The 25,020-nt window shown below is 38.1% G+C and overlaps 1 protein-coding gene across 6 annotated transcripts; it reads right to left on the reverse strand.

Moving 5' to 3' along the window:
- Positions 1-816: 816 nt before the first annotated feature.
- On the reverse strand, positions 817-24,068 carry LOC101546007 (OX-2 membrane glycoprotein-like). 6 transcript variants are annotated; one of them, XM_055128532.1, is made up of 6 exons: positions 23,979-24,065; positions 21,178-21,241; positions 16,366-16,686; positions 13,312-13,584; positions 11,613-11,720; positions 817-2,272 (listed from the first exon to the last, which is right to left on the reverse strand). In XM_055128532.1, exons 1-6 carry the CDS (start codon positions 23,988-23,990, stop codon positions 2,265-2,267), a joined length of 786 nt encoding a protein of 261 aa, XP_054984507.1. In that variant the 5' UTR covers positions 23,991-24,065; the 3' UTR covers positions 817-2,264. The 6 variants fall into 6 exon arrangements, with proteins under 6 accessions (XP_054984507.1, XP_054984506.1, XP_054984512.1 ...); XM_055128531.1 differs by lacking the exon at positions 817-2,272 and adding an exon at positions 7,335-11,225 and having other exon boundaries at positions 23,979-24,068; XM_055128537.1 differs by lacking the exon at positions 817-2,272 and adding an exon at positions 7,335-11,225 and having other exon boundaries at positions 13,312-13,579; positions 16,366-16,637; positions 23,979-24,028.
- Between the last annotated feature and the right edge of the window lie 952 nt (positions 24,069-25,020).

Here is a 25,020-nt window from a genome sequence, read left to right on the forward strand (position 1 = left end):
TATGATATACTGTGGCACAGGCCCGATCACCAATACATCATTTGTCTTATTTGCTATCATTCCCTCATAAGTGTGTTATGGAGTTTCCAGAAGCTAGATAGTATATGGTGTCTCCATCACTCTGATGGCTAATTGAATGCATTATTATACATGTTTGTCTTAAAAATGCACTAGATTTCCTCCAGGACTGCCTGGGTGGGCCTGAGCCCCAGCACTGCAAGAGTCCTGCCACACCCAGCAGCTCAGCATCCTGGGGCCATCACGTTCACACTGACTTGGTTGGCCGAGTGTTGTCCAGAATGCTCCTGGGCCCCTGTGCACCACCTGGGATTCCCCTTCAAATAAATAAAAGCATCAGTAATGATTTGGAATACGACTATATTAGCACACATAATTCACATTACCAGAGAGCTCTTTAGGGTTCTTCAATAAAGTTTTATTGCTCCTGAGACCTAAATGTTTGCTAATTGTTGTTTTAAGTTGTTTTGCCTGAACTGGTATCAGCTGAGCTGAGCTAACAGAAAAACAGCAAAATCAGACGCAGGGTGAAAAAATTAATGCTAAATTAAAAATTGTGCGAGCTAAAGTTTCAAAAGTTGCTGCTCTCTAAAGCAAACTCCAAAGAAAACATAAAGAAACACTCCAAAATAACTAATGTTAAAAAGAGACAGACACCAGGGACATTCAATCTGATTAATCAGAAATGTCAATAGCCTTCTTTGGGAGCTAATATGGGAGAAGGGTTTCACACACATAGAAAATGCAAAGATTATTATTAATTTTCAATTTTCCCAAAAGAATATCATAAACAAAATATTTTAAATTGATATTTTAATAATCATGTAAATACCAAACATAAGAAATAATACAGAATTAAATAACATGAAAAACTTGCCAAATATATAAACATAAAATTCAATAGTAATATCAATTTTAGTTTTGGTTCCTAGATCACTGAACAGAGAACAAAAGATACTGAAAAAGTCACTAATTTTGTCTATTATTACTAATGAATATAAAATTGTCCCACTAATTAAAACGATCTATTTGGAGCAACGGGATTCTGCTCAGATCGTCCTCTTCCGAAATTTTCAGAAGTTAACTCATGATAAGTGAAGCCAGGAGAAACACAGCATATGAGGTGGCTAACTGCAATTCAGAAAACTTGAATGTTTGCTTTCCTAATGAATATATTTTTGTTATACTAGACTGGCTTCAGATGACTACAATAGGGATGAATCATATCATAAGACAAATGGACAGGAAACGCATGCATTTAAAAAAATGTCAGTTGCTTTTTAGGACTAACAATTGCTACTCTGCTTTACAGATAGATCAGTAAAACTTGCCAGTTTTATTTTGCAACATATTGAGGCCTATTTTCATTGTGGCAAATTTCACAGATGTAAATGAAGAAGGTATTCAGTGAAACTGGAATGATAGAAAAGGTAAGTTGATAGCAAAGCCACAAACAGGTAGTGGACTCAATACAGACTCATGGACCTAAGAACACTTAAGGGCAGAGGATATGTACATAACATCAAAAGGTAGTGTAGTTTCAGACAAGAGCTTTGGTCCTTAATGTTTCCATATTCTGTCATCTCATTTCACTCTTTGACCTTTGTTTATTCCTTATATCCTAGAATTAGAACAGTTTTTACAGAGGACTGGAAATTTATCTGACCCAACAGTTATTTTTTGAATGCAGACATGAAGTTCAAAAATAAAGTGACTAATGAAGGGCTACCACCAGTTGGTTCTAAATTGAGCCTCTTTTTTTCTTTTTTTTTCTTTTTGTTTTTGGGTCACACTTGGCAATGCACAGGGGTCACTCCTGGGTCTGCACTCAGGAATTACCCCTTGCGGTGCTCAGGGGACCATATGGGATGCTGGGAATAGAACCTGGGTAGGCCTCGTGCAAGGCAAACGCCCTACCCGCTGTGCTATTGCTCCAACACTTAAATTGAGCCTCTTATTGTTATTAAGTTGGGCATTCTTATTATAAATCCAGTGTCCTATCAATGTAACATTACAATACTTTACAAAATCAGATCCTACAACAGACCTGAGAGTTAAAATACTTCCATCTTGCAACTCACGACAATGGAATGCATAGTTGACAGTAGAACATCTTGAAATTCTTAGGTATTTTATTCCTACATCATTTTCTTTTTCTTCCAGAGAATAACTTTTTTCTTTCTCTTTTTTTCTTATGTCAGATTCAAGTAGACCAGGGAAAAACTTAAAGGTTGTGTGTATCTCTTCTAGTGCTCTAGATAAAAGAAAAAATGAAACAGTAACTTTGATCATGTGTTACTTTCTATCTTAATAATTTGAAGCAAATAAAAGAGTTAAGAAAAACACTGAATTCTATTTGTAAATATTTTCTTGGCAAAGGTGAGGAAATAAATATCCCTAATCCAATATGATCTGATGTGATTGTGATTTTCTTTAACCAATTTGAGAAAATAATGGTTTGAAAGCCAATCAAAATAATCAGTAAATTCCAGATGGTCAAAATGCATCATATTTATAAGATTTGTGCTTTGTTTCCAGTGAGTATTAACTTAAAGGCATTGAACTGAAAATGTTCACAAAATAGACAGGTCATCTTTCAAAGGTTGTTGCTATCTTACACATTAACTAGGAAGATGTTTCCCTTCCTATAAGGCAATATTGATGAAGTAAAGACAGCAGGTTTTATCTTAGCAGTGCCTTCTATTCTCTCTATTATATTAAGATATCTCCAAAACCTGAAGTTTTATATTTCTAATATTGTTTATATTTTCAATATCAGCTATGTAAGACATCATTTTCCTAGTCCCAATCATAGGGTTGATCTAGACTTTGTAAAATATAATGAAAATGTGTTAAAAGTAAGGAAAAGAAAATATGAGACAAAAATGTAGTCTATCTTGTTTGTTTTGCAGGCACACCCAGCCATACTCAGGGCTTACTCTTAGCTCTGCACACAGGGATCACTCCTGGTGGTGCTTAGGGAACCATATGAGATGCTGGGAATTGATCTGCCACATGCCGGTTAAGATCTCTATCTGCCAGACTGTTGCTTCTATCCTCTAAATGTAGCGTATTTTAAAATTATTAAATTCAGTAGCCTTAAAATTGCTCTGTCAGTCTACTTTTCCTGGAAACCCACTAACAAATATTCTAATAAGTAAATATTCAAGTAATTAATATTTTCTAGAATATTATTATAATATTCTAGTAAATATTACCTAATAAATATCTAGTAAATATTCTAATATTCATGTCCCTAATTTACCTCTTACTTGGGCTAACTTTGATAAGTGACTTCCTCCTGCTTCTCTACGAAAACAATAAACAGAAAACAAAGACAGAGTGGGGCAAAAGGGGCTGAAAACACCCTTTTATGTCTTCCTTTTATCACAAATTTTATAAAGAAACCAAGCTGAAACTCAAAAATAAATAAACAAACCAACAAAAGTCCCTGGGCATAAGAGATGGTACAGTGGGTAAAGCTCATACCTTGCACCTGGCAAGGTCAGGTTCAGTCCCAAGCATCACAAATTGTCTCCTGAGCACTTTCAAGAGTCATCCCTGAGCACAGAGTCAGGAGCGTGCCCTTAGCACAGCCAGATAGGGCCTGTAGTCCCTTAGCTGCCAAAAAAAAAAAAAAACCCAAGAAAAAAAGCTTTCACAGTGAGACAGAAGGAGAACACCCTAACAGACTACAGTCAGACACCATGGTCAAGAGAGAAATGACCTCCGGAGAAACAAGCTACCTCCAGGAAGAACTTTCTAAAATGGGGAACTTTGCTTTGGGAAGTAATGGGGGAGGTGTGGGGTTTGCTTAATACCTGACCCAAGATGGTGACCCCCAAATTAAAAACCCATCTACCATATGTTTCATCAATTTTGCACTTAGGTAGCAATTTGAAAAATACAAAAACTAATGTAAAAAGATATACGCACCCCTATGTTTAATGCAGCACTTTCTATAATAACCAAGATATGGAAATAACCCAAGTGCTCAATAACAAAAAAGTAGACATATAGGTGATATATTTATCTATATCTATCTACCATCTATCTTTCCAGCTATATAGTGGAATACAATCAGCTTCAAGATAAGACACAATCATACCTTTTGTGCCAATAAGAATGGACCTAGAGAGAACCATGCTAAGCAAAATAGGAGGAGAGTCAAATGCCAGGAAACTTCATCCAAAATTGTTATATAAATAAAGAAAATTGTCACTGCCAGTAGATTTGAGCTCCAGCAGCAGTGGATTCCCCAGGGGCCTTATGTGAAGCAAGGAGCAGGCAAAGTAAAAACAAAAATGTACCCTTTCACCCCCAAAAAAAACCCTTTAGACTCTGACCACAGAGCTAAAGTTAGCAAAAGGGCATGGTAGCAGAGTTGCTGGAGTGTAGAGGAGTTCACTGTACCATAGTGTTGTAACACTGGCACTTTAGTGCAAGGTGTGATAGTATCCCTACAATATACAACCATCTACAGTCTTAGAAGGTAGGACTACCTCAATAAACTTTAACAAAGCAATTAAGCTGGAGAGAGAGCCCCAAAGAGTGAAGCACAGGCCTTAATGCTGGATGTCTAGAGCTTCACACCCTGTACTACCTGCCTCCTCCTCCCTCCCCGGTTATAAGAGCCCTTGAGGCCCACTGATCCCATCCTGCCAACCAGCCCCATGCAGTGTAGCCTTGCTGGGCTGGACCAGTCAAATATCACTGATCCTGGGCCTCTACACACTGTCTAGAAGCTCCACCGTCCCAACACTCAAAAGATGAGTTTCCTCTCAAAAGAAGGATGTAAACTTATACACATGAATACACTAACTTTAGCTTCTAATGATGTATGTGTAGGCTTTTGAGTCCAGTGTTTTCTGATCCTGTTTGATTTAGTTTATCTCTAACCCAAACTTCCCACAGTTAATATCTTATATAAGTGCTGTGCTCTCTCACCCCTTCCAAATACTCCTGTCCTTGTGTCTAAACAAATTCAGGTAATTTCAGAATCTTCTTTCTTAAAATCTGCCGAAATGTTGTAGTTCCCACGTCTTTCCCTCCATTTGCATAAAACAAAAGAAACTTGCATTTCACTTAATATTTATATAGTTTATGAAAGTACACGGTGATTAAAAAAACATTTGGAAATTAAGATTAACATTTATGTGGAGTATTCTGTTTTGTTTGCCTGGAGCCTTAAAGAACTCTAAAAGATGACTAAATTTAGTGGGAACTTCAAACTATAAACTAACCAACCACGAACCTGTGTATGTTTACATCACAAATGTTGGCAGACTATAAATAAAGGCTCTGAAGATATAGTGAGGTTCTTTGATATGTAATATCTGGAGGTTTTCTGAAGTTCTTTGATATAGCTAAAAATTACTGCAACAAATTGCCTTATAGCACCAAAGCAGACAGATAATGCATCTAACCTATGCAATACTTCGAGTGATATTGTATAAATTAATAAAGACTTTTCTACCCAAGAGCTTTTACATTTAAATTTTAAAAATACTTTCACTGAATTGTCACTTTTTTACAATACTGTACAAATTACATATGTTTTTATGTACACACACACACACACACACACACACACACAACTTGCATTGTATCTATGACCAAAGTTCCAGTGCTATCACCCAATCAAATTGATACCCTCTGTTCATTCTTTCAAAACCCCTTTCCCTCCCTCTCTTGAAAAAATGACTTTTTCTGAGTCTGAGTTATTTTTATGTTTGGGGGCTTATTCTTTATTTACAGTCTATAATCAGCAAACCATCTGGCATGTGTTTGCTTTCTAACATCTCACTTAGCAACCCCTTTTCCAGCCCTCGCTCTTCTCTCCTCCACAGCTGGCCTTTTCTTTCGATTTAGGCCTCTATCACTTCCTAGAGGCCTTCCCGAATAAAATAAAAATACATAGTTTCCTCCACAAAGAATTATCTTTCATAGCATGTTCTATTTTTTAGTGCCTTTTTCTCATGTTTTAATAACACATACTTGTTGATTTATTTGTCTCTGTCCCACTACCCTATGTGTCTCCATCGGAGTAAAAATGCTTTCTTCTCTCCACTGCCATAAAAGCAGTGTTAATGACAGGCTAAAACAGGATAGAGTTTGCCTGCATCTCGAGATAGATAGATTATTCTGGATTATCCAGGCATGCTCATTGTAGTCATAGGGATCTTTCAAAGGGAAAGTGGGAGATAGGGACATAAAACTGATTTTATATAAGAAAAGCTAAACTGGTCATTGCTGTCATTGAAGATGAAAAGGAATAATGACCTAAGATAAGTAAGTAATATCTAAAAGCTGGGGGTGGAAGGGGTGGGGAAGGAAGTACCCTCCCTGAGGACAACCAGAATTAATGGTTGTCCTCAGGGAAGCTATTAATTAATGAAACTTATCCCAGTGAGACCCAGGCTGGACTCTGACCTTAAGAACTGTGGAATAAATTTGTGTTACTTTAATCCACAAAGTTTGTGGACATTTGGCAAACAATAAAAATTAATGCAGCATACACAATGTTGTAATGTTGTATCCCCAGTAACACATGCTGAGTCCTTTTATATGGCAACCCAATTATTTTTTCCATTTTAAAGTCACAAATATGACTTCTGTTGGCAGTAAGGTCTAAAAGCACAGATCTGCTCAGAGCCACGTTCAATAGCACAGACTAGACAATACTGTTGTGCCAATGGTTCAAACTAAAATAACCGGTAAGAAAAGCACTTTAAAAGGGCACATTCAAGCTAAATTACAAAAGAAGCAAAGATGTTAGAACATTGTTCAACAGAGGACTTTTTCATTCTTTGACATCTTTTTATTAATCTAACACTGACCCTAATATAGATGGATGTTCTACTTCTAAGAGTTGGATGGCCCAAAGCCAAGATAATTAGCATAATGTTTGTGGACAACTGGAATTTAATGTTTGAGGAGTCTATGATGTCTTCCTGTCTAGAAATGTTCCCTTTTGCAGACTGAAATATAAGATGTAGATCAACTTGAGTCTGTGTTGAAGGAGAATTGGAGAGGAAATGAAGAATACACAGTTTTAAGGGTCTGATCATTAATGACTTTATTATCAGGATAGGCCTTAACAGTTGTATATGATCAGTGACAATTTTTTTCGAAAAATAAGGCAAAATTTCTTCAGTAATTCTGATCTATGGAGTTTAAGAATGTTGCTGATGTTTTTCTAATATAAATGATCACATTCCTTTTGCCTAAAACCTACAACTAGAAAGCAATTGTTGAGTAAAGTAAATATCCTGACTTTTCTTATAAAGATTATTATTTTCTTTTCAACTAATCATCAATTCACCATCATCAGTTTATTGAATGGGGTTGTTATCCAATACATTACATAGCTTAAAACAGGAGAAGTGACATAATGCCATCCAGAACATATCCTTTTACTAGTATTGCCCTTATATTGTAAAGAGCCCATTCAAATGCCACATAATTGTGAAGAAATGGAAGAAATTAAAAGTTAAAATAGGGTTAAAAAACTCAAATTCTGCATGAAATACCTGAAGGAAAAGTAACTATGTTTAAGTAATAAAATACTGAGTATATGAAAGAAAAGATTCTACATTCCTTGAAAGCCATGAAATGATTGTATTGTTGATTTTCTTAGAAAGTAACTATGATGATCTCATCAGAAATTGGCTCTAACTTATACCTTCTTCCAGACTGTACTTTATAAGTGAAAAACCAACAGAACCAACAACATACACTGATGTATAAAATAAAAAGAGACTAACTTCTCTATAAAATAATACTAGTCATTAGAGAGTACCCTTCTGTTCCAAATATATAAATTATATTTTAAATTTACTTGCTATTTTTAATAAACATTAAAGCAGTGATTTTGATCTAAACTTCTTTTAGGTTATTTATCTAAAAAAAGATAAAATTTACTTAAAAAACTTTTTACACCAGATTTTTCTCACTACTGGGGAGTTCCATGGAGATAATTTTGTCTCCTTCTACCCAACAAGTTCAAGGCCTGTTGCTTGTACTGCATGTAGCTGACCCGAATTTGATCCCTGGTACTCCATACAGTATCCTGAACACCACCAGAAGTAATTCGTAAGTATAGAGCCAGGAGTAATCTGTGAGCATCGCCAGTGTGACTCAAAAACCAAAAATATAAAAATAAGTTCAAGAAATGATTACTCCCTTCTCTCTTCTTTTATCTCCACAAATTCTGTAAACACACACACACACACACACACACACACACACACACACACACACACACACACACACACACACCAGCACCTCTCCTTCCTTACTTCTGTTCACATCATCATTTTTAGGTCACTGAGTCTAAAATGCTGATAAAATTTTTACTGGTATGTTTCCAAAAGTTTTGTTTTCTGGAAAGATGAAAAGAAAAAGTGGTAAGAAAAAAATTAGGAAAGATAAAGGTAAATATAATAAGGCTGTTCGGTTTCTCACAGATTTTCTACTTGAGTTTTTTTTTTTAATGTGACTATCTTCTATAATTTTCTTCCTTTTCTCCCAACTTTTTGTGTAACCTAAATAGTGTGATTTTAAGAAACCAATGTTTCCTCAGCACTTAGTGCATCAGTCTCCAACGTAAGTACTAGTAATGTTTTGATTTACCAGCTAGTAGACGGGACGAAATGAGATGTGTCCATTAAAAATTTTAAAACTAGTTCAAAAATACACTCACTGAAAATATGTCACTGGATATTCAATATAATTAACTGAATTACTCATATGTCATGAAGAATTCATAAGTAAATGGCTATGATTCTATTTACAAGAGTCAATACAGGTTTTCCCAGAAGCACACAAACCAATTTCGGAACTCAGCGGCTGCTGGCAGAAATGCTCCTGGACTGTGAACTAAGTTATGGCCCCGTGCCATCCCGGGAGAGGAAGGGTTTTTGTCCCTCAGCCTTTTCCCCTTTGCAGCAGCATGGTGACCGCCACCTCTCAGAGCTAATTGGACAGAGAGGTAGGAGCTTGCAGTGATGGGGTGCTCGGGATATCTTTCAATGGGGTGGGGTGGGGCAGAACTGGTCCTGCTCCCCACCCAAATGAGACCTCGAGCTCCTAAGAGCCATGATCCCAGAGGCACACAAACCAATCTCGGAATGCAGCAGATGCTGGCAGAAATACCTCTGGACTTAATTACTAAAATACTAGAATTCCCAAACTGCGTGGCCGCTATCGAGGCCATACGACATCATATACTCTTCATTAGAAATAGAAACTAAATGATCTGATGATGACTTTTCGGCAGGTTTGATTGTTGGAGGAAAATCCCAAATAATAATAGTGGGTTTTCTGCCGAAAATTGAATTCGAAGTACAGAGAGAGTAATGTGAAAATCATGTGCTATACAAGCAGGGTGGGGGGTGGGTGGGGGGTATACTGGGGGAAAAAAAAAGAGACAAAAAAAAACAAGAGTCAATACAAGTTTAGATGTATATTTTACAAGTGAGGAAAACTTGGGTACAAAGAAAACTTGATTTTTTCCCTCTAAAACTAGATAAGGCATTGAACAAAAGCCTTTCTTAGAAAAAGGCATGACTTACTTAGTGAACAAAGTACAATTTTTCTGATCATACCCCTTTCTAGTGGAATTTACCCTTGGCTGCACTTAATTGTACCACATGATTGTTCTCCAAGAAATACTTTTCAAACTAAATTTGAATACTTTGAATACTTCTAATTTTGTTCTTGCACGTAAAAAAAAAAGCGGACAAAGACTAAAATTAATGTAAGTGATGAAAATAGTGCCTTTCATGTCAGGGCTACAGGAATAACATACTGCTCAGGTTAGAAGAATAGTTTGCTAGACTCAGGTCTGCATTTAACTAGCTGTGTGACCTACAGGAAGGAAGTCAATTTCCCTGTATGGGCATTAGTTCCTTTTGGAAAATTACAATACTTGAATAAACAATCTCCTCTACAGACATAATTAACACCTTTATATAATTTTCCAAAACTGTTTGTGACACTGAAGATTATTTTCTTTTCTTATAGAATCAGAAGAATTGATCTGATATTATATAGGATGTCATCCCCGTTGCTCATCGATTTGTTCGAGTGGGCACCAGTAACGTCTCTCATTGTGAGACTTATTTGCTACTGTTTTTGGCATATCCAATAAGCATGGGTAGCTTGCCAGGCTCTGCCGTGCTGGCTCGATACTCTTGGTAGCTTGCCAGGCTCTCCGAGAGGGGCGAAAGAATCGAACTCAGGTTGGCCTCATGAAAGGTGAATGCCCAACCGCCGTGCTATCAATAGCACATTATATAGGATGACATATACAAAAAACAAGCATTCAAAAGTCAATCTAATGAAAGATATGTCTATGAGACATAAAGTAAAAAGAAATTGGAGTAGCATTTCAGTTGATATTTTTAAAATAGCACTGTAGCACTGTCGCACTGTCCTCCCGTTGTTCATCGATTTGCTCGAGTGGGTACCTGTAACGTCTCCATTGTGAGATTGTTGGTGTAACTTTTTACAGTTAAAACAGATTTTTAAATAGAAATCTAAAATAACAATTTCCTCTTCTTAGTCTTTTGCTCATGTAAGGAAAAAACCCTTCAACCTAGGAAATCTCCATAAAACATAAAAGTAATGGCAGCTTTGTATTATTTTAATGAGTTATGTATTATCTTCAGAAACTAACAAATCTCAAGCTTATTTCTCTTGTTTTGTGTCTCACAATTATTGATGCAGTATTTATGATGTGCAAATTGTCAATAAGTAAAAGAGAACTAAAAAAAATCTCTGAGAATGGACCCATACATACATACACTTTATGTCTCATAGACACATATCTTTCATTAGATTGACTTCTGAATACTTATTTTTGTATATGTCATTTTATACAACACCAGATCAATTCTTCTGATTCTATAAGAAAAGTCATTAAAAAGTCATTTGATGAATATTTACTGAATGCCTCATGAAGCACTTTGAAAGAAGTTGCAGGGGCATGAGATAAATTTATAGTCTACAATAAAGAATATACAACATAGTATATTATAGAGTGCATTACAGACTGCCTGTATGTTGCCTTAGAGTTTGAGATATAGTGAGTCTGTGACATAGAACATAACACAGCAGAGTATCTATAACAAAGAAAGCATTGCTTAATTAAATAATCATATTGGACCATTTCAGTCTCTTAAATGACAGTGGCCTGTGGAATTCTGTAAAAAGAGAAGAGACAGTCACTTTCATTAATAGGAAGAATGAATACAGCACCAGTGCTGAGAAACTTCTTTTTCTTATTTTACAATTGAATGACTTCACAGTGACTGTATAAACATTTTTGCATTTTCTTTTATCTGCCCTTATTCTAAACATAAAACATCACTAGCCTTTAAACAATCCTACCAAGCAAAAATTAAAAAAAGATAAAACTACAAGAAAGTGCTGGAAAATGATAAAGTGTTTTAAAATATCATCAATACTTATGTGTTTCATAAACAACAAAATATGTTATCATCATCCTCTTGTTGACATCTTCAAGCGGCCTCCAAATTGCCATTAAAAAGCCATTTATCTCATTCTTTATATTCTCAATCATGACTCACCTCTGTTCTGGTTCCGGTGACGTTTCCAGTATAATAAGATTGAGATCAATACCAGAAGAATTATGAGGGAAACAATACTTAATATTAGTGGAACTGAAAACCATAAGCCTATGGATATTAAAGGAGGAAAAGAAAAACAATTACAGAAGAAAGTCTGAGGCAAAAAGTTAGACAAATTTTAGACATGTTGAGCTTTCAATAAAATCTATTCTTATATATTATAAATTAAGGGCTATACTAACAACTCCCATGTTACTAATAATAGATGATAACGCCACTAACAAGTTTCATTTAGATCATTTGCAGTGAGAGCTTTGGGTATGTTACCTCACTAAATCCTTAAAACAGCCCAAGGTAGGTATTTTGATTATCATCTAACATGATACAAATGAAATAAACATTATGAAAATATGACATAAAAGTCAATTGGGCATTCTTGGGAAAGAAGACATGCTTGTTTGGAAGTTCTTATTTTGCTTGTAATTTTATCCTTTGCCTTGGCTGAATGTAATGTTTTTTCCACAATCATCCAAATCTATCACCACAAGCCTTCTGAGTAATTTTTACTGAGTTCAGTTTTTTAAGGACCACAGAAATGACAGTGGGAAATATTCCTTGGAGGCTGCATGCATAATAGCAAAGTTTTCCTGTTTTTACAAGGGCTTTTTTCTTGTTTGTTTGTTTCTCTTTTTTTGAGGGTTGGGCTATACTTGGCAATCCTCTGGGGTTATTCCTGGCTTTGTACTCAGAAATCATTTCTGGCAGTGCTCAGGGAACCATATGGCTTGCTTAGTATTCTACCAGGGTGAGCTGCATTTAAGGCAAGTGCCTTACTCACTGTACTATCTCTCCAGCCCTGTTGTAACAAGTTTTATCGTTCAAAAATCCTACGCCCACAATGTAGCAATATCATTTTATAAGCTTTGCATTGCTGTATACCTGTATACTGCTGGAGTTAGTGCTTTAAATATACTTTATGTATTTCTTTCTACATAAAGAAAACTGTGGGGACTCTCACTAGAGTATATCTTCTTTCTAAAATCAGTTTCCTTTAGTGTCTCACTCAAAACCTCATCTCTTATATCAATGATACCTGAGACAGAAAAGCAAGTAAGAAACAGAGATTGTTCAGGAAGCCAGACTTTTAAAAGGGGTACAGTAAACACCTCAGATTCATCTTGCCTAAAAAATTCTTCAGACAGTGTACATTATGCAAACATTTCATTATAAATATGTTATTTCTTTCAGGAAACCTAAATCCTTCTGAGTGGAGATCCCCTTCCCTTTTCAGTCATCTTATTTGAAGCATTGAATGCTCAGTGTGACAACTGTTGACACTTCTCCATATTCCCTAGCAGGCCACAAGCTTTCTGCTTGCAGCACCTGAGTTTTTCTAAGCATCAACAGTGTGGTGTCATCAAATCGGACACACAATGGACACTGAGTCACTGTTAATAGCATGGATAATTCAATGAATGAGCAATAATAGCATTTGATATTTATGTGGGATATTTATTTGATATTTATCATGCTAGGTTTCTTTGCTTCCTCAACTCTGTTGTCTCCCTTCTAAATTTCATTCTCTTCCTTATTAGCTTTTTTGCTAAAAGGCTTATGAAAGGCTCTCACGGGCATTCACCACCTTCTGGGTATGTGTATACAGCTGTGATCACAGCTGCCTTTCCCCACATAATCTTACCTTTGTTGATAGTTTCCCTAAAGATAGTAACAGTCCCCAGGTGCAACACCTGGCAGATTGCCTCCTTCCCCATCTGACTCTCAGGATCTTTGACATGGAGAACACTGATGACAGACGTGGTCCCATTGGGGTGTAGGATAGTCTCAGTTGTGTTCTCTATTCCTGACCCAGAAATCTTCCAGGAGATCACAGGCGCTGGCCGAGAATTGGCAGAACAAGTGATATTTAGGTAGTCTTCAAAGAATTCATAGTGAAGGAATACAGTGGGCTGTACTGGGACAAAAGAGAAATGATGATCTACCATCAGTTACGCATCTCATCTGAGCCTCCCACTTTCTTCAGACAAGGGAAATGTTCTCATGCAAATACAGTTAGGACTAGAAAGATAAGGGGGCAATTCATCCAAACTGGGGTCTTTTTAGTCTCCTTTAGTCTAGTTATCTAACTGAAAGACAAATATTAACCTGGCCAAACCCTGTAGCAAGGAAGGCTATCTCTGTAGTGTACAGTTAGCTAGGAAAGAGATTATGTTGTCTCCCAAACAGCTCAGAGCCTAAACATTCTGATAATCTTTTTCATGGACAATTCAGCACTTCACCTTCTGAATACTCATTCCTCTCAAATAGTTTGACAGTCACTCAGTCAGCACTTTCAAACAAACCTGCACCAGGAAAGTCTCAAAACTGATATCCCATGACAGGGTCTGCTACTTAGAGATAGACCTTTTTCACGTGGTGCTGCATCAGGGAATAAAACACAGAGAAGAGACTTGGAAACTCCCTACACAAATTTTACACCAAAAATTTACAGCCATCACCAAAAAGAAAAATCACACAATGACAGCAGGAGGGATCTTGGAGATCACCTAACTAGCTTACAAGAAAAGGACATTATATTTTAGGCCAGCTGTATCTTGTTCCCCTTTCAAAATCCCTTGACTAATGAGTTCATTTTTTTATATATAAAATGCAGTTTATCTCTACCAAAAAGATGAAGACTTGTGTTTTCTGTGGTTGGCTCTGGAGTCCACAAGATAATTAAAGGCTAGAGCTAAGTGAAAGCCTCATCTTTCCTTAGTGGTTCAAACTGCGGATACATGACTGTGGGTCAGAGGATATAACTGTTTCCATAACAGTTTTCAGATTACTGACACCGTGAACTTGTAAGAAGAGAAGTAAAGGAAGGAAGTAAAGCAAGGCTGACATTGCTAGGATGGGTGGTAGGATTCTCTGAAGTCTCAAGGAATGGCTTAGATGAAAGTTATATGGCATAACTAGAAACAGACAACACAGAAAAGAAAAGGAGAATAGCTTGAAAACTCAAAGATGTTTGGTATGTAAAGAAAAATAATCCAAAGACTATGAACAAAAGGAGAAAGGGTAACAGAAAAGGATAACATGTGAGAAAAGAAAAGAAAATAGAAAGGAGTATCGTTGAGAAAAATGCAGTCTAACGGAAAGAAACAAAAAAAGGAGATATAAAACTAAGGGAAGATGTAGGAGGATTAGCTAGAGATATGGGTGTATGTAGAGGATAAAGGGGAAATACAGAGAGAGTGAGACAAACGGAGACAGAGAGAATAAAATGAAAAAAATTAAAACAAGTTTAGCGTAAGATAGTGTACAGAGCCCAAGAGACAGAGCAGCAGGAAATCATGTGCCCAACTCTGGTCCCATTCCTGGCATGCAGCCTTCTGAGAATTTCAGGGCATATAGCCCTGGAGGCCCCCATGGATCACTGGAATGACTCTAGTGGTCCCTCACAAAACAGGGCCTGAACAATGCCACATCCTGAAGCCCCAGCATAGAACCATCACCAAGTTGGCCAAGAATTTCTGAATATGGCCAGTCCTCTGAGCACTGCCTGGGAGGCAGAAAAAAATCCTATAAAGAGGCTGCTAAAATCTCAGGGCTGAGAGGAATAGAGACATTACTGGTGCCCGCTGGATTAAATCGATGAACAATGAGATGACAGTGATACAGTGATAGAGAGGATTCATTATAAACAAAACATGGAGGGAGGACCAAATATTTGATACTGTCACTCATTTATTATTTTATTATCTACAAATCTTTCTCTTGCATGTGTTCACCACTGTAGGTGTGCTTAAATGTCACTAAATTTGCCAACAATCTTAAGCATGCTCCTTCCCTTCCTAAAAACACCACCAAGTTGGCCTTGGCCCCAAAGTTACACCTTATTCCTATTTCTCCATTTTTGGTCTCGGCAGTATGTCGTAGAAGGAAATGAAAACTGTCAAAATAAGTTCTTGGGATTTAGAAAATGCTTATTATCCAGTTCAACCCCTAGTTAACATCAGGTAGGAAGAGTTTTTTGCTGCCTGCACACTTATCAGTCCTGAGAGAACTACTCTGAAGCAAAATACACTGTCTCTGTCCTTGGAGCCACAGGTGGTAAGGTTTTGGAAACCCTAGAGAAAATCTACTTCACACTCAGTATGAACTGGAGCGATAGCCCAATGGATAGGGTATTTGCCTTGCATTGTGGCTGACCTGGGTTTGATTCCTCCATCCCTCTTGAAGAGCCCGGCAAACTACAGAGAGTATCCCACCCTCATGGCAAGCTACCCGTGGCGTATTTGATATGCCAAAAACAGTAACAAGTCTCACAATGGAGACGTTACTGGTGCTGCTCGAGCAAATCGATGAACAACTGGACAACAGTGCTACCATGCTACTCAGTATGCAGATTTAAAAAATAACTGTGCTCCATATTGTGGTCAGGATTCGTCTGGAGTCAGAGGACTGCTAAGGCACTGTCAAAGGGACATCTGAATCATACCACCCATGCTGGATAATTTGCTTTCCTCCCTCTCCACAGTCCTCAAATGACTGCTGACAACACAACTCTTTAGGATAAAAGGTTACTGCAGTGACTCAATATAACTCCTTAAATGCCTGAAATAACCATAATCACAGAGTAAGCAGACCTTTCTAGGGTTAGGATCTGTCAGTGAGGTAATACAACCTTGTTGCAAATATTCTTGAAAATAGTACTTCTAGTCTAAGGCAATGTATTCTCAGAGACTCTCACCAGAGAGACTGAGGCAGGTGACTCCAGAGATCTGCCCAGACCCGAAGGTATTGAAGAGGCACTTGTAACACTCCTCATCATCCAGGGTAGTATTCCAGAAGGTAAGGGTTGACTCTTTGAGGTCCAGTTGGGTGATGTTTATCTTATCCTTATAGTCAGGCTGAACCACAACTCCAAACTTCTTGCTGAATGTGGCCATATTTTCTGGACTTAAACGCCTGATTTTCTGCCATGTCACAATCACAACTTCCGCGGAACTTTGCAGAGAGCATCTTAAGGAAGCAGACGAGTGCAATGGCTCGCTTACATTTTGAGTCACCACTTTCACCATGGAATCACAGAAGAATATTTGTACATTAAATTTTAATATAATCATATTTTATGATTAAAAGCAACATAAATTCAAGGTCAGTACAGAAAAAGAGAAAAATGCAAAGAAGCAAACATTTATTGCCATTACTAATGTTGCTAGAAAAATATATTATGTTTAGGCAATATTTAAGAGAAGCAATTTTATAAACTAAAGAAACCAAATTCAGTCACCATAAATTATGGGAGGTATCCCTAGAAGCTAAAAATTAGGCAAAATGAAGTTTAAAATGGAGATGCCATGTAGAAGTATCACAAAATGTGATTATGCCTACAGAGATAAAAGACAGAGACAGGAAGTGGTAAAAAGGCAATACTGAAAGTGATGAGGTTAAGTGAAAAAAAAACTGAATTCAGTACATTATCCCTCCCACCCCCACCCCACACACACCCCAAAGGAAAGAGCAGAGAAGAGTTAATTCCCATCAGGAAAAACTTGTGAATATCAAAATGTGAGACAGAGATACACAGGTCAAAACTCCAGGAGGTTGATGATACCAGGGAATTTTTGACAACCAAGTGATAATCCACATATTCAACATTTTAAACAAATGCAGTGCAATATATAAGGCAAGGCAATAATTGTTTTTTTTGTTTTCCCAAATGCCAGCCACTCATATTGTTCAAAAAAATGAACCAATGGAAAATCTCAATATAATAACAGAGAATCATCACACGAGGCTAACACCCAAGGACAGTAGGTACAAGGGCCAGGAGGATTGCCTCATAGCTGGAAGACTGTTTCATGAGCAGAGGGGAGAAGGCAGATGGAATAGAGAAGGGATCACTAAGAAAATAATGGCTGGAGGAATTGGGATGGGAGATGCATGCCAAAAGTAGATAATAGAACAAACATGATGACCTCTAACTGTCTATGTTTCAAGCCATAATGCACAAAAGTAGAGAGAGTATGGGGAATATTGTCTGCCATGGATGCAGGGGGAGGGTGGGAAAGGGGGGTATACGAGGGATATTGGTGGTGGGGAATGTGCACTGGTGGAGGGATGGGTGTTTGATCATTGTGAGATTGCAGCCCAAACATGAAAGCTTGTAACTATCTCACGGTGATTCAATAAAATAAAATTAAAAAAAAATAACAGAGAATCAAACATTTGAGAAAGTTAAACAATGAAAGAGATATAAAAATCTCTACATTCTTATACCAAGTGAACAAAGGTCCTAAATCAACAAGATTTTGTATTTCCTATCTTTTGATTTTAATCAACAGTATTCAACGTGAATAAATGTGATATATTATGTGCAAAAAGGAAGTAGAAATGCAATAACAAAACTAGAGAAGTGCAAAATGAGAAAGTAAAAATTGCAATAGATTAGCTTATTTAGTACACTGGATATCATTGAAAAATAAACTACTAAGTAAAAGCCCAGATCACAGAATTCTGCCAGTATACAGACAAAAATATAAAAATTCGGAATTAATTAAAGAAGATAAAAAGAACTGAAATTTTTATTTGTTTTGGTTTATATTGGGACCATACCTGGTGGTGTTCAGGGCTTACTCCTAGCTCTGGTTCTCAGGGACCTTATGTTGCCCTGAGGATAGAACCAGGGTAGGCTGTATGCAAAGCAAGGCTCTTCCCACCTATACTATCTCTCTGTAGCACTGTAGCACTGTCATCCCTTTGTTCATTGATTTGCTCGAGTGGACACCAGTAACATCTCCATTGTGAGAGTTGTTGTTACTGTTTTGGGCATATCAAATACGCCACAGATAGCTTGCCAGGCTCTGCCGTGCAGGCAGGATACTGTCGGTAGCTTGCCGGGCTCTCCGAGAGGGACAGAGGAATCGAACCTGGGTCGGCCTCGTGCAAGGTAAACACCCTACCCGCTGTGCTATCGCTCCAGTCCTGAGCCCCACAATAAGTGATTCCTGAGCTCATAACCAGAGTAAGCCCCAAACAAAACAAAAACAAATAAATGGCTAAAGGAACCTCAAGAAAACGCAAAACTTTGCAATCATAATGGAAGAGTTTTCTCTAGTAAAAATGTGTAAAGCCAAAAAAAATCTAAATGTATATCAATGTTTATAACCTTTTACTGATTTTAAATATAAACTTTTATGTACATATGAGTTTTATACATTTTATCCAAAAGAGAATACAAATCTTTTCAAGCAATGTGTTGAACATCCCCAAAATTTGAACTTGAAATGGAGCACACTCCGGGCTGCCATCCCGTACCCTGTAACACTGCTCACAGTGCAATGAGAGGAAACATACGTACTTCACTCTCCAGCTAATCCAGAAATCGCAGCAAAAATTATAAGTGACTATAAGTGACAGTACAAGTATATTAAACTATGAAATTTGACAAAGCGCTTCTCTGAAGGAATATTTAGCTATAACTTTATTAACAAACAAGATATTGAAAGACAAATACATACATCCAAACATCATATGTCTCTCCCAACCCAAATAGAAGTGAATTAAAAACACAAAGCCCAAATTTAATGAAATAATGTACAAGATGTCATAGGTGAAAACACCTAATTCTACCTTTTGAAGTCATAGGATGTTGACTAGCTGACTAGAAGGGGGAGAAAACACAGCACACACGCACAGAAAGTCCTTTCAACCCTCCTCAAAACCACCAAGGGTGGAGAGATCTGTGTAACAAATGCAAAACAGAACTCCTGAGTGCCTGAGTGGTGCACAGTTCAGTTTTAGTGAGATAGTACAGACTCTTCACATCTCACTAATGCGAAATGATCTGGGGATAACTGCTGCTGTTGGGGTTGAGGTTTTGTGAAAGCCTTTGTTGAGATTTCCTACAGCAGATATATGAAGAAATTATTGCTTTTAAAATGATAGCATCATGGAGAGTAGAAAAAGAATCAACACCAATTTTAACTTTGTGAATGATATCTCACTTAAATTATGGAGGAAATAACTGAATGGAAAGAAATGATTGGAAGAAATGACTGCTTGGAAAGTTTACACTCTTTAGCTGCTTATGGCATTCCATTTAGATCCCTTCTCACTGAGTAAATCCTGTTACAGAGGGGTGGTAGTATCCCTTCCTACATCAGTATGACCCATCCAGGAAAGACGGGTGGGGAACAGTGCAAGGTGAAAGGAGGTCAATAGCAAAATGAGGGATGGCTTCTGTGGACGCAACAGTCTGACACAGTAGGAAATTCAGGAGATGAGGAGGTCGGAGCACGTACATGTTTTATGTAATAGATGTGAACCTCCACAACAGCTATATTGAACTATTTCTTCTGTAGAATAAAATTGTATATTTTAAAGATTTGGATAAATATATCTAATTGTAAAGATTTCCAAAGCATTCCAAATTTCCAGATTTACTTGTATGTCTCAAGCAACTGCATGAAATTACGAACTAGCTTTAAAAGCTTTTCAACTGAGGGCCAGGGAGACAGCTCAAACACATGGTTTGCTTTTGGAGGTCCTGAGTTTGACCAACACCACACGGTCCCCATAGCACTGCTAGTTGTGCCATGATAGTACCCTCCCAATGCCACCGAACTCTGTGCAGCACAGAATCACTGGGCTGGAGTGGCTTCCAGGTAACTGAGCTCTTCTTAGGAGCTATCCTTGAGAAGAACAAAAGCAAAATCAAAACAGCAATTAAATTTCAAAGGGAAAAAAGTGTATTTTTAATTTAGATTTTTTTTCACATTTTGTTTTATCTACCAAACGGTATTTTTTTATTACTACTGGTGGAGGGGGGCTGGAGCAATAGCACAGCAGGTAGGGCATTTGCCTTGCACGTGGCTGACCCAGGTTCAATTCCTCTGCCCTCTCAGAGAGCCCAGCAAGCTACTGAGAATATCCCGCCCGCATGGCAGAGCCTGGCAAGCTACCCGTGTCATATTCGATATGCCAAAAACAGTGGCAACAAATCTCACAATGGAGACGTTACTGGTGCCCACTCGAGCAAATTGATGAACAACTGGATGACAGTGATAGTGACAGTGACTGTGTGTGTGTGTGTGTGTGTGTGCGCGCGCGTGCACAGCTTTATAAGAATGCAATGGTCCAGAGAGATAGTACCAGGGTTAAGGTGCTTGTCTTGCACATGGTCAGCCCTGGTTTATCCCAGCACCATATATAGTCCCCCAGGGACTTTCAGGAATGATCCTTAAGCACAGAGCTAAAAGTGTATCCCGAAAGCAGTGGGGTGTGGTCCCAAAACTGAAAAAAAAAAGTTGAGGGGAATGAAGTGCAAAGCTTTTAAGGAATAATGTTACCAAACCACACCCACCACCAAAGTGCCACTTTCTACTGGGAAAAGCAAATTTGGTAAGCAGATAAAGCAACTCCCACTCTCCAGGCAAATCATATCCATATTTCAATAATTTGTGCAAAGGAGCTATCACAGCACAAACAATAATGGCCATTGCCTCCATACCAGAAATTGTGTTTGCTAGCTCCTAGCAGGGAAATTGGGTTTCTTTACCTTTCGCCCTACATAGCATCACTGCTGGCCAGATCCAAATCAGTCTGCAGACAGATCTCAATACCTGGAGACAGAAAGTACAGAAATGGGCGTTTGGATATAGATAAGTCAAGGATGCTTCAATCTAATTGTCTTTGCAGGGAATGTTGTAGTTAACCACAGAGAACTGTGGTTTTGTGCAAGTAGAACCAGGAACTACAAATGGAAGTAATAATAGTTTCCTCAGGAAACAAGAAGGGGAAAGCAGAAATGTGCCTTCTTCATTACAGTAATCTAGAGCAATTTAAGGCCAAGCTCCAACAACCATCATTTCCAAGAGCCGTGTCTCACAGACACAGAACATCGGAGAAAACAAATTGTCATAAGACCACAGAGACTATAAAAGTTAGAAAACTTCCACTTCTAACATAAAGTCTATTGATTTAACAATGTAAGTTGGGAGGGAGGCAATTTTCAGAAATGCAAGACCAATTGGAAGTTCGGTGAGGCAGATTTCCCAGAAAATTCTACAGATCTGATATAAACTGTACTTTTTAAACACTAGTGATGGGCTTCTTTCACCTTCTGTTTATTTTCATATGCCTGAGAGACATGTTTGAACTTTTCAAACGTGTGGTTGTGCACATCATTTTTGCATTTAGTTATAAAATGAGGGTGGAGTGTAAACAAATGATTTCTATCTGCAATAGACCTTGCTCACAGTCACTTGGTCTACAGGATGCTATGTTCATTCCATGAGTTACAGGCAAGAAACAAGAAATGTAGCTTTCCTCTCATTTTATTTTTTTTATGCAGTGAAAAACATTTACAAGATATTCATTCTACTTTTTTCATGTTTTCCCAATTCTCTGTTCCCTGACTCTCTCAGAGGGGTGAAGTTATATTCTAAGTCTTTCCACCTATATTCCCACGCACTGACGTCTGTTGTATACTGTTTCCTTGCTTTGATGGGTGAGCTGCCACTTTCCATATCCTCCCCACATCAGAAAAGCAATGTGTATGCATTTTCACTCTTGAATTTTAACACCTCCATGTATAAGTTCCTTTTACTGAATTCTTTTACTTTTTACATGTAAGATTTTTCTCCGGAAATGCCCTGGGCATGTGGGGGCAGGCATAAGCCCTCTTCTTCAGACACTGATCTCTAAACCTAGGTATTACTCAGTCTCTCTTACCTACCCAGACCTAACAAATACACGTTTCTCCCTCAGTAGGAAAAGCTGTTTCTTCTACCGTCTTGTATTCTTCCCATCAACTCTTTTTGGAAGCAAGTCAAGTCTTAGAGCATTTTAGATTTTAAATTGAAGCAATTAGTCTCTTGCTATTACAAATAATGACTTCAGAAATAAAGGCTTTCTTGGCACTCTTATTCTACTCTAATTTTTAAAAACCATCATCCTCTCTCTCGCATATTATAATATACGTCCTCTCAAAGGCTGGATGTAGAATAGTTCCACTCTGACAGTGAAAAATCTCTTTAAAGGCAATAGAGAAAACAGACAAACTCCAGAGCTCAACATGTGTAAACCAGGAGCAGAAATACAGGAGAAACAAAACCATAATGATAAAGGCCAAGTGAATTAGAAGGAATGTCTTGATATTAAATATATACCTACTTATTTGGCCAGCTTGATTTTGGGATAGCACAAATATCAGATGTATGAATTCCTAAAAATCTCTTTAACACTTGGAGATGCAGAAAATAGAATTTTAAATTATTTGTTAAATTAGGTAGCTTATGTAATGTTCCTAGAATAGAAATTGATAAATGTTTTGTTATCTCATTAATTTACTATGAGAATCAAGTATTTAAAGCACTCAATACGGTGCCTAATAACACATTAAATGTCAATAACTATTTTGTAGTTTTAAAAATTCATTCATCAAACCTTCCATGAGAACAATAATGGAAATGGAGATGCCCACCTCTCACTGGACAGTTTCCCACCTGGCCTCTATATTGTTCCTATGCATATATTTCCCCTCCAAGTTTTCTTCATTCAGTCCTGATCCCAGGACATGCAGTCACATAGACTTGGAGAAAGAAATTAACTCCTCCACTTCTTTTTTTTTCATTCTTTTTGTCATCTTCTTCTTTTGAAAGATCATGAGAATTCAAAGCATGTAGCATGTAGGCTGATGGTAGCTCCCAGACCAATCCCCTTTGTTATGAGATAATGAAATAACAGCTGTGTGGTCTTGCCAATAACACCAGCATGAAAAACAACCCCACCTTGAGGTAGTAGTTAAATTTTTCTTTTCATTTTCAAATTTATTATCTTTTAAAACAACCTACCGACGGAAATAGAAGCCCTCTTTTTCATTTGAGCAGCGTCAAGCAGGAGCATGGAGAGAGGGAGAGAGGGAGCAGTCCCACCCGCAGGGAGCCCAGAACGCTGGGTCCCTCTGCCAGCTACCAGGAAAAGCACCGCTGTTCCCCCTCCCAACCCTACCCTGAAAACAGAAACCTCAAAACCCAAAACCCAAAACAAACAAACAAACAAACAAACAATAAATAAATAAATAAAAACAGCCTCCCAGAGCCGCACCTGGTATCCTTTTTGTTTTGGTTGTTGGATAAAACCTCCAACAACCGCCTCTTAATGGCAAAAAAAAAAAAAAAAAATGCCTCTTAGCTCAGCGTCCCAGACCAAAGCATCGCAGCGACCCGGACGGACTTCAGACCAGACCCCCGGCGACACAGACAGACAGACAGACCGGCAGACACGACAGGCGCGCCACTTGCGGACTCGCGTGCAAGGTCGCCCACCCTGCTCCCCTCCTCGGGTCGCCCCGCTCACCAGCCTCTCCATCGCGCCTGCAAATCCGGGACCGCGCAACTCTACCAAAGGCCCAACAAAGGGCAAAGCTCTGCCTTTGCGCCCCCTGGGGAAACCACGTCCGCCCTGCCCCCTCAGTCCCCTTTCCACGCCTCATCCCTGCCCTTCAAGTTTCCGGGCTCCTGTAGGAAATAAAACTCTTCTTTTTTCAGTGTTTTTCTTAGAAATAATTTACTTTTCCCCCAAAGCATTGGTTCCGGGGTGGGGTACCAAAGGCTGGTGTGAGAGTAAGAAAATCACTTTTTTTTTTTTTTTGTAAACAAAGAAAGAGGAAATCTGGAGAAGCCCAAGCAAGAGCTTTCTGAGCCGTGAGGTGGTGTAGGAGAAATAGTTTTTGTTTCTAGAAACGCGAATTGTTTTCCCTAAATGTTGCCGGTGAAAATGAAAACAGATGTTCTGAAGCTGAAAGCAACCAGCAGATAACGCTTTTTCTTTTTAAGGCACATGTCTTTTTTCTTTTTTTAAATTTTTTATTAGTGAATCACCTGGAGGTACAGTTACACTTACAAATTTTCATGCTTGCATTTCATACAGTGGTCAAGTGCCCATCCCTCCACCAGTGCCCATTTTCCACCACCAATGGTCCCAGCATCCCTCCCACTACCCCACCCCACCCTGCCTCTGTGGCAGGGCATTCCCTTTTGCTCTCTCTCTCCTTTTGGGTGTTGTTGTTTGCAATAGAGGTATTGAGTGGCCATCATGTTCGGTCTATGGTCTATTTTCAGCTCTCATCTCCCATCCCGAGAGGGTCCTCCTAGCACCCTTTACTTGGTGGTCCCTTATCTATCTGAGCTGCCTTTTGCCCAGTATTCGAGGCTGGCTTCTAAGCTGTGGAGTAATCCTCCTTTTCTCTTATGTCCTTGGGTGTTACTCTCCCATTCTGTTACTTTATATTCCACAAATGAATGCAATATTTCTATGTCTGTCTCTCTCTTTCTGACTCATTTCACTTAACATGATACTCTCTATGTTGATCCACTTATATGCAAATTTCATGACTTCA

Source organism: Sorex araneus, chromosome 2 (genome assembly GCF_027595985.1).
Source record: "Sorex araneus isolate mSorAra2 chromosome 2, mSorAra2.pri, whole genome shotgun sequence".
Taxonomy (NCBI): domain Eukaryota; kingdom Metazoa; phylum Chordata; class Mammalia; order Eulipotyphla; family Soricidae; genus Sorex; species Sorex araneus.